At 49.5% G+C, this 13,758-nt stretch overlaps 8 protein-coding genes across 8 annotated transcripts; 5 read left to right on the top strand and 3 right to left on the bottom strand.

The window, feature by feature from the left end:
• Positions 1 to 29: 29 nt before the first annotated feature.
• LCP9604111_8250 (ribosome biogenesis protein NOP53) lies at positions 30 to 1,453 on the top strand (the record flags this gene model as incomplete). The annotated part of the gene is made up of 3 exons (XM_039076373.1): positions 30 to 163; positions 238 to 1,182; positions 1,237 to 1,453. 3 exons carry the CDS (start codon positions 30 to 32, stop codon positions 1,451 to 1,453), a joined length of 1,296 nt encoding a protein of 431 aa, XP_038925829.1.
• A 302-nt stretch (positions 1,454 to 1,755) lies between these two features.
• On the top strand, positions 1,756 to 2,717 carry rex4 (putative 3'-5' exonuclease; the record flags this gene model as incomplete). Its single annotated transcript, XM_039076374.1, has 2 exons — positions 1,756 to 2,036; positions 2,114 to 2,717. The coding sequence occupies 2 exons, from the start codon at positions 1,756 to 1,758 to the stop codon at positions 2,715 to 2,717; spliced, it is 885 nt and encodes a 294-aa protein (XP_038925830.1).
• Positions 2,718 to 3,152: 435 nt separating this feature from the next.
• On the top strand, positions 3,153 to 3,897 carry LCP9604111_8252 (ribonuclease H2 subunit C; the record flags this gene model as incomplete). The annotated part of the gene is made up of 4 exons (XM_039076375.1): positions 3,153 to 3,306; positions 3,389 to 3,463; positions 3,553 to 3,770; positions 3,844 to 3,897. 4 exons carry the CDS (start codon positions 3,153 to 3,155, stop codon positions 3,895 to 3,897), a joined length of 501 nt encoding a protein of 166 aa, XP_038925831.1.
• A 285-nt stretch (positions 3,898 to 4,182) lies between these two features.
• On the top strand, positions 4,183 to 5,308 carry LCP9604111_8253 (putative mRNA decapping hydrolase; the record flags this gene model as incomplete). Its single annotated transcript, XM_039076376.1, has 3 exons — positions 4,183 to 4,264; positions 4,319 to 4,999; positions 5,052 to 5,308. 3 exons carry the CDS (start codon positions 4,183 to 4,185, stop codon positions 5,306 to 5,308), a joined length of 1,020 nt encoding a protein of 339 aa, XP_038925832.1.
• Positions 5,309 to 5,446: 138 nt separating this feature from the next.
• On the bottom strand, positions 5,447 to 6,852 carry LCP9604111_8254 (putative integral membrane protein; the record flags this gene model as incomplete). The annotated part of the gene is made up of 4 exons (XM_039076377.1): positions 5,447 to 5,916; positions 5,984 to 6,048; positions 6,107 to 6,609; positions 6,700 to 6,852. 4 exons carry the CDS (start codon positions 6,850 to 6,852, stop codon positions 5,447 to 5,449), a joined length of 1,191 nt encoding a protein of 396 aa, XP_038925833.1.
• A 1,394-nt stretch (positions 6,853 to 8,246) lies between these two features.
• LCP9604111_8255 (ubiquitin carboxyl-terminal hydrolase) lies at positions 8,247 to 9,060 on the top strand (the record flags this gene model as incomplete). The annotated part of the gene is made up of 2 exons (XM_039076378.1): positions 8,247 to 8,295; positions 8,360 to 9,060. 2 exons carry the CDS (start codon positions 8,247 to 8,249, stop codon positions 9,058 to 9,060), a joined length of 750 nt encoding a protein of 249 aa, XP_038925834.1.
• Positions 9,061 to 9,324: 264 nt separating this feature from the next.
• On the bottom strand, positions 9,325 to 11,141 carry LCP9604111_8256 (uncharacterized protein; the record flags this gene model as incomplete). Its single annotated transcript, XM_039076379.1, has 5 exons — positions 9,325 to 9,693; positions 9,782 to 10,114; positions 10,161 to 10,317; positions 10,378 to 10,887; positions 11,026 to 11,141. 5 exons carry the CDS (start codon positions 11,139 to 11,141, stop codon positions 9,325 to 9,327), a joined length of 1,485 nt encoding a protein of 494 aa, XP_038925835.1.
• A 615-nt stretch (positions 11,142 to 11,756) lies between these two features.
• Positions 11,757 to 13,208, bottom strand: LCP9604111_8257 (MT-A70 family; the record flags this gene model as incomplete). The annotated part of the gene is made up of 1 exon (XM_039076380.1): positions 11,757 to 13,208. One exon carries the CDS (start codon positions 13,206 to 13,208, stop codon positions 11,757 to 11,759), a length of 1,452 nt encoding a protein of 483 aa, XP_038925836.1.
• Between the last annotated feature and the right edge of the window lie 550 nt (positions 13,209 to 13,758).

Raw genomic sequence — 13,758 nt, forward strand, 5'->3', positions numbered from 1 at the left:
TTGACTGTCTGTCTCTGTTGTTTTCCACAATGTCGACCTCCGTGGATGCCCCGAAGCAATTCAAGCAAACTTCCCGTAAGGGCAAGAAGGCGTGGCGCAAGAATGTCGATATCACCGCGGTGCAGGAGGGTTTGCGCGATCTGAAGGACGCCGAGATCACAGGGTAGGGTTACCGTTATTATCTCTTTTTCTGCTCTTTACTTGTGGATTAAGATCCTAACTATCTTCTCCTGCTAGTGGCCTCATCTCGGAAAAGCCTTCCGATCAGCTCTTCGTTCTCGATACTGTTGGTAATGAAGACGTACGCAAGGCTATCGCCAAAAAGCAAAAGAAACCCCTCAAGTCAGACGAAATCCTTGCCCAGCGGTCAATGATCCCCGCCCTGGACGGCCGGAAGCGTGTAAACCCGAACGTCACCGACGGAGTCATTGAACCGAAGACGAAGAAGCCCAAGAGCGACTGGGTTAGCAAGAAGGAATATCTCCGCCTAAAGCAAGTAGCGAAGGAGGGAAACCCTCTGGCCAAGAAGACCGAAAATGAGTTCTACGATCCGTGGGCGGAAGATACTGAACCCACGCTCAAGTACGACGACCCTCGCTTTGATTTCCTGCAGAAGCCTAAGCCCAAGGTTGAGCCGAGCACATTAAAACACGCCCCGATCTCGCTTGCTGCCAATGGGAAGCCTATCCCCTCTGTTAAAGTGCCGCACGGCGGAACCAGTTACAACCCTGTGTTCGAAGAGTGGGATAAACTATTGGAGACACATGGTGCGGCGGCGGTTGAGGCCGAGAAGCTGCGATTGGCGGAAGAGGCCAAGGAAGCTGAGAAGCAGCGTTTGATTGAGGAGGCCCAGAACGACAACGGCGAGGTGAAGTCGGATGATGAGAGTGCCTGGGAGGGATTCGAAAGCGAGTACGAGAAGTCCGAGTGGCTGAACAAGAAGCGCCCCGAGCGGAAGTCCAAGACACAGCGCAACAAGGCCATCCGACGCAAGCTAGCAGAGGGGAAAGCGAAATGGGAGGCAGCGAGAGTAAAGAGAGATGAACAGGCCCAGCATATTCTCAAGATCGCCGAGCAAATCAAAGAAAGGGAGCTCGAGCGCGAGAATCAATCGGATGCGGATGATGATGAAGCTGGTGATGAGACTGCGCTTCGTAAGAAGACCTTCGGTGGCAAGAGGGCGTACGTTTTTTTTTTCATTTCCTATGTCCATGTTGCGACTAACAAGCTCTATAGTGTACCCGCACAGCCGTTGGAGCTGGTGCTTCCTGACGAGCTGCAGGATTCTCTGCGACTCTTGAAGCCGGAAGGCAATCTCTTGGATGACAGATTCCGAACCTTGATCGTTCAAGGTAAGCTCGAGTCTCGCACACCAATCACCCAGGCACGCAAGGCCAGAAGACAGATCACGGAGAAGTGGACTGCGAAGGATTTCAAGACTGGGTACGAATGATTCTGCATATTCCCTCTAAAAGCGCGTGCATTTTGTTTATCTGGACATATAATGTGGTCCTAAGGTTAGATGTTAGGATCGGGTTTGATTTCAATATATTTCAAGCACTTACAGCTAAATTAAGTAAAGACTACACGCTAAACACCCAATCAAAAACCGTAAAGATAATATATATAGTCCAAATGGCGCTGTATAAAAGTCGCCTGGTCAACTATCCGCAAAATAAAAAGTGGGTCCCGAAAATTTACTTGCTTATCGGCTTTTTTTATCTTTCCCATCTTCTCTCACCAACAGAACACAGAATGGACAAGACGGCGCTTTCCAGTAATTGGAAGAAGCTGCAGGCGACATTGAAGAAGGATCCTACTGCCAAGCGCAAGCCCTCCGAGCTCGACTCTGGAAATGGCATTGTGAAGAAACGAAAGTTGACCGAGAAGCAAAAGCCATATAACCGAGACGCCAAACCAACCCTCAAGCGCAAGAGAATGTCTGATAAGAAAGAGACCGGCGATTCAGCCGATGCGTCCGCTCCAAAGATCGAGACGAGTTCGCGTCACAAGGAGAATGAAGGCCGTTCACCAAGGTAAGTGCCAGGGCACAGACGGACAGCCATACTATTTGGCCCGTCCTTCGATATCAATACTAACTATCCAGCTGCAGTGCCGAACTAGGGAAATACGTCGCGATGGATTGCGAAATGGTGGGCGTCGGACCAAATCCCGACAGCGACTCTGCACTTGCCCGCGTCAGTGTCGTGAACTTCAACGGCGACCAAATATACGATTCGTACGTGCGGCCGAAGGAGATGGTCACAGATTGGCGCACACATGTGAGCGGGATTGCCCCGAAGCACATGGTGGAGGCAAGGGCCCTTGAGCACGTTCAGAAAGAAATCGCAGATATCTTGAAGGACCGCATTCTCGTCGGCCATGCTGTCAGCAATGATTTGGACGTTCTCCTTCTCAGCCATCCTAAGCGCGACATCCGAGACACGAGCAAGCACCCGCCATATCGGAGGATCGCAGGTGGTGGATCACCACGTTTGAAGATTTTGGCTGAGGAGTTCTTGGGAATCAAGATCCAGGACGGAGCGCATTCTAGTGTGGAAGATGCTCGGGCTACGATGGCTTTGTATCGCCGGGAGAAGGATGCGTTTGAGCGGGAGCACTTGAAGAAATGGCCTGCTCGGATGATTGCCGACAACAGGGAGAAGGGTGAGGGCCAGAAAAAGAAGAAGAAGAAGAAGACCACACGCAAGCGTTGATGTAGTTAAATATTCGATATAGCTTTCGAGACATGCTTAGACACTCTGTACATGTATACCCCGATCATTGCCAATTGAATTGTTTTGCATTTCCACGAGAATTAGCTGTATTTTTTACTTGTACGAGTACGAATTTAAACGCATTAAAACTTCTACAATATACGTAGGGATAAATAGATAAATTTGCAGTCGATCCTCGAATTTCCACTTAACGGAGAACGGGGAGAACGCGTCGCGCCTCACGTCCAATCTTTTGCAAGAATCAGCGCAACCACCCAGACCGCGGAACCCAGGCAATACCTCTCTTATCCAGACTTGATCAACATAGGAACAGATTGGAAAACAATTAGGCCCAGAAAATATCCTGGTTTATACCGTTACTGCCTCGTCACTCAGAATCGTCCTCTACGAAGAGCAACCAAGACAATGCCCGACATGTACGCCATCCAGCCTTGCGCAAAAGCGAGCTCACAATCCGAGAAGAATGACTCGGCTCTGCAATGTGTGCCAAATATCATTCCATGCCGGATTCACCACGATGGGCCAGTTGATTCACTGGATCGGTATTGGACAGTGCAAGACGAAAAAGGCATGCAAGACAGACAGCCCTAGATGGAGAAAATCCAGCTAGACTAATGTACAAACCAGAACTAACATTTCTTCATATCCAGATAATACACAAACGACATATTTCCGCGGACGCAAACTTCGAGGTCGGCGCGTCGCCCTTCCTGATGGCTATCAAGGTATGAGAGAACATCCAAATGAGGGTTCCGGATATACAAAAACGGTAATTGAATCATAATTGGCTGATTATACCATTGAAAATATATAGGTGTAGTCGCAACACACACAGACCGTGTGTTACCTGCAGCTCAACCGGCAGACAATGACGGCGCTGAGGATGCAGAGGCTGAACCCGAGGAACCAGTGAAGATTATGGAGATTCAGAGGACCTTTGATGAGTTTGTAGTATGGGGACATGAGGCTATTCCTGCGGCAGATGACACTTTTGTCAAGGGAGTGGAGGAGTGGCTGCAGTTTGCGGACGCGGTATGTTTTATTCCCATCTATTATGATCTATTCGGGTTATTCTTTTGCCCTGGTTCTTTTCTGATTGTCTTAGATGCATACAACCCTAACATCAGGGAAGACTGGAAAGGAGTCTGCTACTGCCTGAGGGCTTGTTGGGTTAGAGTGGAGTCAATGGGGGATTTCTATAGATTTCAGGCTGTAGATCAGTGCATCTGGTAGCATAATTTTGTGATATACATTTACTTTTGCTTGAAACTGACATCAAAGCAACTTTGCAGCATTATATACTGATATCGAGGCATTGCAACATATATTCCATCTGATAGCTTGAAGATCTAAGATAAGCCTGACCGCCCCACCCGATAAAGCTGAGTAAATCGTCAACATCTTGAACTTAACTACATAGCCATACCCACATTGAAAGCTTAACATGGCCGACTCTGCAGGCACCGGCAAGCTCGCCCCAGAGGCACTAATCACCAAATTTCAAGTGAGCAAGCTCCTCAAACAAGGTCCGACCCATCCACCTCCTACCCCGCAGCCTCAATGAACTAAAAGAAACCCAGACCAAAATGGCCGACGAATCGCCCTCCTAGGCACAATCGACAACACGCAAGGCATCCTAATAGCCGAGCGCGCGGCATTCGAAACGGAATCCCTCGCCGTGCTACAAGCCTTCCACGCCGCAATCTCGCGAGTCAACAACCTAGGCGACAACGACATCTACCGCTGGTATCTCGCGTCATCAAACGCCAACAACACGGCCCCGACCACTCCCGCGGAAGCCGCGAACCCCCAGCAAGACCTCAAACTCAACCTCATCTGGCCATGCACCGCACAGCACATCAAGAAGTACTCGGACCAGCATCTGCGCATGGTCACGGAGACGGCGGAGATATACCGTGCGCACGTGCGACCGTTCATGCAGGCGAAGCGCGAGGAGGGGCGGCTGAACTGGGTGTTTAATATTCTTGAGGGCAGGACTGAGCAGGAGGATGTGGTTCTGCGGGATGAGGGGCTCGGGCCTGATGATGGGTTTCTGATGTTACCGGATTTGAACTGGGATCGGAAGAGTATCGGGTCATTGCATTTGTTGGCTTTGGTGCAGAGGAGGGATATTTGGAGTTTGAGGGATCTGAAGAAGAGTTTTGTGCCTTGGTTGAAATATTTGAGGGGGAGGGTGCTGGAGGCTACGGTTTCTATGTATCCTGGTTTGGAGGAGGAGCAGATTAAGCTTTACGTTCATTGTGAGTTGCATTTCGTTACGTTGGTGGTTTTTTTGCTGACTTTGAATTTTAGATCAACCGACTTACTACCATTTCCATATTCATGTTGTCAATGTTATGCTCGAAGCTGGTGCAACGCAGGCAACGGGCAAGGCGTTTGGGCTGGAGAACTTGATCTCGCAGCTTGAGACTTTGTCTGGGGATGGGGATGCTAGTCTGGCCGATGTTGATTTGACATACTTCCTGGGCGAGGCCAATGAGCTGTGGACGGATATTTTTGAGCCGTTGAAGCAGGGGAAGCAACCTCGTGAATATAAGAGAGCTGCTTGAGGCATGACCAAAAGTTGTAATGAATGATGGAACTCATTCTTCACGAGTCAATAGAATGACTTTATACAACCCGAACGGACCAATTCGATAACAAGATATTAGTATATATTATTTTGAGTCATGTTATACGTGGGTCACTTATACATGTTCCCTCACAGCTATCCTTTCAGAATCAATCCTCTCCGTTGAAGTCTGCGTAACCTCGAACGTGCGGTGAATCCCCAACCCAATATCCCGAGGCGATGACCGATCCGAAGTCAGCCTCTCCTCGCTGCTAGTCGGGCTCGTGGAGTAAAGATCATTAGGATCCCTCTGACTGTGGATAGTCGTAACAGTGACAGCAAGCTTATCCGGTCTCAAGCGATGACCGCTGTCATCCAGCGAGCCCAAAGGAAACGGACGGTTATCACATCCACCCAATTGGCGCGAGGCAGACCGTGAGCGTCCGCCGGGGAACGCGGAGGGGAACCCGGAGTTGTTATTGTAATATGGATCTGAGTGGGAGCCCGTCCACATGCGGAGGAGGGGTCGGAGGGTTGCGAGACTGCCGGCTGTAATTCCGAGGCCGGCTTCGACATTGGACCAAATGGCGATTTGGTATGTTGCGTCTAGAGTGAAAGATTTGGTTAGCTTTGTTCGTGCGTTGGCCTTGTTTTCGGGAGAGTCGGTACATACAGAGGAAATCGGGGTCGTAGAATCCGTTGACGAAGGGCATACGGACGATAACCGCCGATGAAGCACTATGGAATCTCTTGTCAGTGATCCAGAACTAGTACGGAGACCCGAGTTGAAACATACATGCAAGCCATGCTTAAGATGGCCATGACGGCGATCTTGGTCTGGCGCTTCATTTGAAGATTGTGGACGAGGAAGATAGGCAACAAGCCGACGGTGAAATCACACAGGGCGGCAAATGCACTGTAAACGTAGGTCATGATGACAATGACCTTCATATCCATGCATTTGCCGTGGATACTAGCGTCGCGTGCCACTTGAAACCAGAAGTATGACAGCGGCCTACACTGGAGGAGCATGAGCAACATGAAAACCAGGCCTGCTAGGACGGTCAAGAGCATGACGGTATAGAGGATCCAGATGTGGAGGGGTTTGATAGTGATGCGCATGAGGAAGATGCAGACGGAGATCTTGCATCCAACCGAGGCGAAGCAGTAGGCAATCTCGCAGAGCCACCAGTACTTTTTTGCTAGGACACGGTTGTGGACAGTGAGGTGGTCAAGCATATAACCTGTGCCGTATATTGTGCCTCCAATCATAGTCCCGCAAAACATAGCGTAGAATAACTGGGGTAGAGCTTGTTAGATCTCTGACTCTGATACAACCCCACAGAACAGTTTTGGGAAAGATCTCGAATTGAAGAATATTGAACATACCATTGCGCCAACCATAACCCCATCATCCCATCCAAACGCCTTTACGATCCAGCCACGCACATATATGCGCAGCGCCACCGTTATAGTGGCAATGGGCAGAAAGACCGCTGCCACGGTCTGGCATGCCATTTTTCTCTGCTGTTCGTCTGTCATCTTGAATGCCTGTCATACCGGAAGGATTTCAAAGTGGTGGAGAAGGATTCTTAATAAAAGAACACCCTCCTATGTCACGGGCCACGAGAAGCCACAAAATACAGGGGCGAGTAAAGCAGAACTAGAACGTTTTAGCCCTTCTAGCCCTTAGCTTGTCAAAGATGCTTTTTTAGTCTCCACGGAAAAACAGCACTAAGCCCACCTCGTGGTGATCGACAACAGTCGTGGCTTTCTCCACGCGTATAAACTGAGTGAAGAGCCGCTAGATTGCACCACCCCTGTCAGGTCACGCGAATATACGGGTGTGAAATATCATGATCTTGGGACTTCCAAGCATGGCGTATAGGAGAAACATGGACTCGCAAAAACCCAATTTTTCTCCATGAGAAGTCCCACCGATGTTTCACTATTCCTAGTGCTCGGGAAGTTATCGGCAGGGGTGAACAAAAGCTACCATGTCGTTGGGTCGACGCTATGGAGCATCTGGTAATCTTATGTCCATAGCCTTGTTTAACCAGGCCCCGTTTCCATTTTCCTGCGAGCCTCCGAAATTGGAATGGGTCCGACGGGAAATCAGATACCAATCCCATCGTTACTGGTGGGACACTAGATGTATTCGGAAGGTCCGATAGTTTTGAGCAGGCAAAGTGGCGATCATGATCATCAACCCGACACTAACGGCGTGTACTCCGTACTAAATGTCTTGAATAACAAAGGGCTTTCTGGGTCCGGCGAGCACGGAGTATGCAGCCGCCCACTTAGTGCGTGCCTTTGTCAGAGCCGTCCACTTTTAGTCATCCACTTTGGGACGGGGGGATAAGTTCGGTGCCTCCTCGGTGATTAACTCCCTCCTTTTAAGGCTGTCGAGAAATGGGCGATCTGAATGCTTTCTGTTTGACAGGTCAGTGGAGAATTACCCAAATCAACTTAGCCGGTTGGATCTGTTATTAGGATCTATTGAGGATCTATTAAGGATCGGTGGCTAACTATTAATATTGAGTGTTACCTAGCTAACTCTTAAACGCGCCACACGTAAGCTGCAAACCAGGCAAACATACATTGCAGCCTGTTTCTTCAGGCTCTGGGATGCTCCTGATTTGGAAACTCCAGCCCGATGGAGAGTCAGATTTATTTTTATATTCTCTTGTCAATTTGTCTGTCTAAACTTTATAAGAGACTAATACTGTTTCTAACGAACTTTCACTCAATTAGAGCCCAACTAGAGCCGATTAAAGCCAATAAAACCAATTATAAGTCTTCTCCGTAATTAACATCGAACATGCAGGAAAACGTGGAAACGCCCGAACCCCGCAATCCTTCTAACCCTCACCTTAACCCAAAGACATACTACATACACACTTACCTATCTACACACCACCAAAAAATCAAACACAATGGCACACGTCGATGTCCCCCCCACTCAAAAGGCCTTTGTGCCACTAGGTTCGACCCCAACCCCAACCCCAAAACCTCCAAATCCAAGGGCCAAAACTAACCCCAATCCCAGAAAACAATCCGGAAGTGATGTCCCACCTAGTGCACCAACTGGGACTAGCCCCCACATTAGGCTTCACAGACGTTTTCTCGATCGACGAGCCGGAACTCCTAGCCTTTGTCCCACGGCCCTCCCAGGCCCTCCTCCTGGTCTTCCCCGTCTCCGCAACCTACGAAGCTTCACGTGAAGCCGAAGATGCCCCCAAAGACACCTACACCGGCTCCGGCCCCGCTGAGCCGGTAATGTGGTTCAAGCAGACGATCCGCAACGCATGCGGGCTGATCGGCCTGCTGCACGTGGTCGCAAATGGCGAGGCGAGGAAACATGTCGTTGCTGGCTCGGACTTGGATACCCTGCTCCGGGAGGCGGAAGCGTTGGGGCCGGTGGAGCGCGCAGATCTGCTGTATGAGAGTAAGGCGTTGGAGAGTGCTCATGCGGATGCGGCGAAACTGGGGGATACCGCTGCGCCGTTGGCGGAGGATAATGTAGATCTGCATTTCGTTGCCTTTGTTAGGGGGCTAGACGGGACGCTTTGGGAATTAGACGGGAGGAGGAAGGGGCCGTTAGCTAGGGGGGTCTTGAAGGAGGGGGAGGATGCGCTTAGTGAGGCTGCGTTGGAGTTAGGGGTCAGGAGGTTTTTGAAAATGGAGGCGCAGGGTGGGAATCCGGATTTGAGGTTTAGTTTGGTTAGTTTGGGACCTTTGTTTGATTAGAGCATGGGTCGGTGAAGAGTTTGCTTTCGTGTTTCTGGATCTGGTATTCGGATAGATACTATGTCTTTCTCGGGCTGTGCCTTGAAGACAGTATGTTATTAGGTACATTTAATGATATGTCTGGAATTGCTGAAAGAAAAGTTGGGATATACTGAGATATGCTACAATCCCAGATATATCTGGTGTATTCAGGTATCCCACGCATTTGCTCTCAATCACAATGCCGACCCTTTTCTGGGCTAATTTTCCCAGTAAACTAGTTACCTACCTCTTCTCATGCTCCGCGATATCAACAGCAGAAGAAATCACAGAAATAGTCTTAGCAGTGACATCTGTCTTCTCACCGGCCTCCTCGAGGATCAACTGGTCATTTTGCGAAACATCATTGCCCTGTTTACCAATTGTCAAGAACGGAACCAAAACCAAAGACACCCCTGAAGCCGCAGCCGCAAACCAATAAACCGAGAGATAAGGCCGAATAGCAGGCGAGGAGGCAGTCATGCGAAGGGCGACTGAGCTCTGCACGGAGGTAGCAATGCCAAGACCCAGGTTGCTACACAACTTGTTGACGGTGTTGAAGATGCCGCCGGCGATGGATTGCTCGGATGGTGGAAGGGTGGACATCACATACATCTGAATGAAGTCAATACCTCAAAGACGGAACATACTGCTGAAAGACAAGGAATCAAGAAGTAGAAAGGACATGCGGGGCTGAACGTACATTTGTGACGTTGAACTGAATGTCAGCACCAACAACGACAAGCACTAGCCCTGGGAAGATAAACGCCCAGTAGGTAGCATCTTGTTTCATGAAACTCAGGATAAGGAACGAAGCTGTATACGCCAGCGCTCCGATGCCGGTAAGTACTTTGTTGCTTACGCGATGCAGAAGCAGACCGCAGACAACATTGACCAGCACGCCGCTGACAACCATTGGGAGTAGCTGGACGGTGATCTCTAGGGCAGAAAGATGTTTCACGTTTTGAAGATATAGAGCGAGGTAGAAGCTGGTGGCAGAGAAGCCCATGAAGCCAAGACAGCAAGTTCCAATGAGCTGAACAGTTAGTTTCGATCTGCACATGAGAAAGTCGAACACATACAAGAGAGAAATTACGATCTCGCCAGACCCAAAGAGGCATCAGAGGGTGTGGAGCAACGGACTGCCAATACAGGAACGCCAGGAGAAGGAAAAAGCCCACAATAAACAGAGCAAGGACGTATCCAGTTTTCCAGCCATCGGGTGCATCTGCAGCCAGACTATCAAAACCGTCAGCGGGAAGTCCAAGAAAGTATCCAATCCACGAGGGAAAAACATACGAAAGCGAACTCGAAAAGAACGCAAACCCAACAACAACCAACGCCATCCCGAGAATATCAAACTGCTTCAAAGCCTTGACACTCAAAGGCGTCCTCGCAAACCCATCAGCCGGCACCGTCCATACAGTCAGAACGGTAAAGATAGCATAAACAACCGCGAGTGCCCAGAACGAAGCGCGCCAGTTAGCCAAATGCGCCGCAACACCGGAGATGATCATGCCGCCAACAAACCCGAGCGGGTTGCCCGCGCTGAAGCAGGCAAAGGCAAGGTTCTTCCGCTTCGAGGGCTTCTCGTAAGTAGCGCCTAAGGCACCGACCGCGGGTGGAACGACAGCAGCTGCGAATAGACCTAAAATCCCCGAGAAGACATCCATGTAGATGGCATTTGTAGCGAATCCCGCGATGAGTAGCGAGATGGTGAAACCGCCCATGCCGATGGTGAAGAGCATCTTGCGTCCGAACATGTCGGCTAGCTTCCCGAAGGTGAGTAGGAAGGCGCCGCTGGTGAGGCTGTGGTATTTGAGTGCATGGTTAGTTATGTGTTTGCATGTTTTGTTTTGTGATGTATGGACTCCGTATATGGGGTCGGAAAGAGATCGGATTCAGAAACCCGGGGAAATCCCGTAGAAAAATGTGGGGAAAACGTACGAGGCACCGGCGTTGATCCAAGTGATTTCAGCGGAATTCATGTGCAAATCCTTGCCAATAGATGCTGTCACGCCCACGATACAGCCCTGGAAGAAGGACTGCTGGCCAATGGCCATTGTGGCAGTTAGGACGAAGAGAACCTCTTGAAATGTGCTGGTGAAGCATTTTGGACGATCCGAGCTCTTCTTGACCCCTGAACCATTTTCGTGATCCTTAGCCATTTCTAAGAAATCATAGACAGAAGATTTGTGTCTGGTAAATTCTGTCAATTCGATGAAGCTGAATTTGGTCGGCAGGTTTGGGGGTCACACAGGTCAGTCTAAGCGAGAGAGTGTGTCTCCCGCGTTTCTGGGAAGATATGTAGTGTGAGAGAAGTCCTGGTACTATTTTATTATTGTAATTGAGTCCCTTGGTGTGTAATTCTACAGGGGTTTTTTTTATATTGTACTTTGTCAGCGCGGAACTCCTGCCGCGCTGATCGGGAGGAAATCAGTTCCCGTGAGAATAAGCATGTCCACGATGGTAGCCCTAGGATCAGACCGCCTCTATGTACATGTATGCATCACACATATACAACCTGAGCCAAGTTTAATGACCCTCCAATAAGCGTTGAGTCAATTGTACCCACTTGTTGACAGCATTGGAAGTCTGGAAGTCGTAAATCTACGAAATGAACCTGGCTGACCTGAAAACCTGATTTGCATATGCACATTCATGCATGACTGTATTCTCTATCTGCCAAGCTCGACCCAGCACTCACGAGCATTAAACCGGAGGACCTCATTACCAGCAGCCCACCAACCAGCCGTCAAGTTGCGCGCAAACACCTCGAGGGCAGAATACTCCTGGCACCGACCAGCATCCGTGAAAAACACATTCTCAAAAATCGACTTCAGGTTCGGTTTACGAGAATGCAAGTCCGGAACCGCAGCGATGACTCGTCTCGTGGTAATGGTCGCACTCATCCGCGTCAGGTCATCCATTTGAGACAGAGATGTAGCATTGTTGGCGTTAGCGTTGACATTGACATTGATACTATGGTCACCCTTGCGGCCAATGACAAGAATCTCATACGGTTTTCGCCAGAGCCCGTCCAGTGCTGAGATCGGCTGTCCGTCCCACGTAGTCTTGACCCAGATCCATTCCTCGCAGATGCAAAAGCCCGCGCCGGTCAGGGCCTCGTATGCTGCTCGCCGGGCCTTTTCCGCATTCGTGATCCATATAGCAGCTATAGACTGTTCGCTTTGGATCGGTTCGGTATGGGTTTCTTGGCGTAGCCCCTGCTTTGTGCTGGGGTCGTGCGAGTGCACACGGAGAATATCTCGTAATCCTTTGGTAAGCACATCCATCTCGGAATAGTGGTGTGTTTGGTAGTGTCCGCTGCGTCGCACGGATTTGTTTGGCCACGGCGGGTCCATGAGGATGAGATTGAACTTTTGGTGGTGCGGGAGCCCGGGGATGGGATAGTTATTGGATGTAGATGGGCGGTAGATCTCAGTTTGGAATAGAGGTAGTGTACAAAGCACAAAGCTCGATTTAGGTGGTGCCATATATTCGCACGGAGGGGAATCCGCTTCGTCGCGATGGCAGCTTCCAACCCTGATGATTGCGGGCTCTGGTGATGGATTCTTGACAATAGCAAGATCTGATAAAGCCTCGAAGTCGTTCGGTGAGGTAGTCGACAGAATTATTGGTGGCTCATTTTGAGTCGAAACACCGTCATCCGCAGACTCTAAGCATATATAATCATTTCCCCGCCGCCGCTTCTGATTCGGCATTCTGCTATCATAATTTGGAGATTCACTAGGCACAGCTCGTGCCTCACACCACCGGCGATCATGGGAACACCCAGCCTTGATAGTTTCGAGGGAATCCCTCACGAGTGGCAGTATCAGTTCCGAGTGGAACCGTCTCTCAGAGATGGGAATGGTGTTGAGGAGATTAGCGAGCGCAGCTGGCTTTTTGGGCTCGGTAGAGGGGAATGGCTCTTTGATAGGTGAGCATGAAAGTAGATTCAGTATATTCTTATGCGTGCTCTTTTCTGTTCTTAATGATTCTGAGGTTGGTTGTTGTGATGTTGGCCTCCCCTCTTGTGCGAGCGCGATTGAATGCGGGATATCGATGAGGTATATATTTTTATCCTGGAAGAGAATTGCAGTCTCCTCTTGTATAGTATTGCTCATACTGGTCATTCTCTTGCCATGGTTGGTTGGCGATGGTGAAAATAAGCTGTGGATTGCAGTGCACCGGGTAGTTGTGGAGCTCAGCCTCATGAATTCAAAGGATGTTGACAAAGTTGACTCATTCAATCCGATTTATTTACATTCACTACGAGATAGTGTTTTTTACATCTGCATCAATTCACTATGCTCCACTAGGCAGCCAAATCTCGATCTAAGACAACAGGCAGAAGAGAAGTCCTATCGTAAGATCAAAAGATACAAGGTCATTCAAAAACGCCGAAGATACAAAACTGGGCCTCCACCCAGAAGAGACACAAGACTTTTTCACCACCGATTCCCCATGCGTATCCAGTTCGTCTCCCGGGTCCGTTCTCCCCTGCCGGCGATCCAGCGTCCGATCAGGGTGAAGAGATAGGACGGTGAAATCACAACACGTAGCTGGATAAACCCGCTTGGTCTCCATGAGAAACTTCAAAAATGAGAAAAAAAGAAGAAAAGATGATCAAGAAAATTTATACATGTAGATGGTAAGGTAGATCGATTAGAAATC

This window comes from Penicillium roqueforti (genome assembly GCF_015533775.1).
Source record: "Penicillium roqueforti strain LCP96 04111 chromosome Unknown scaffold_30, whole genome shotgun sequence".
Classification (NCBI taxonomy): Eukaryota; Fungi; Ascomycota; class Eurotiomycetes; order Eurotiales; family Aspergillaceae; genus Penicillium; species Penicillium roqueforti.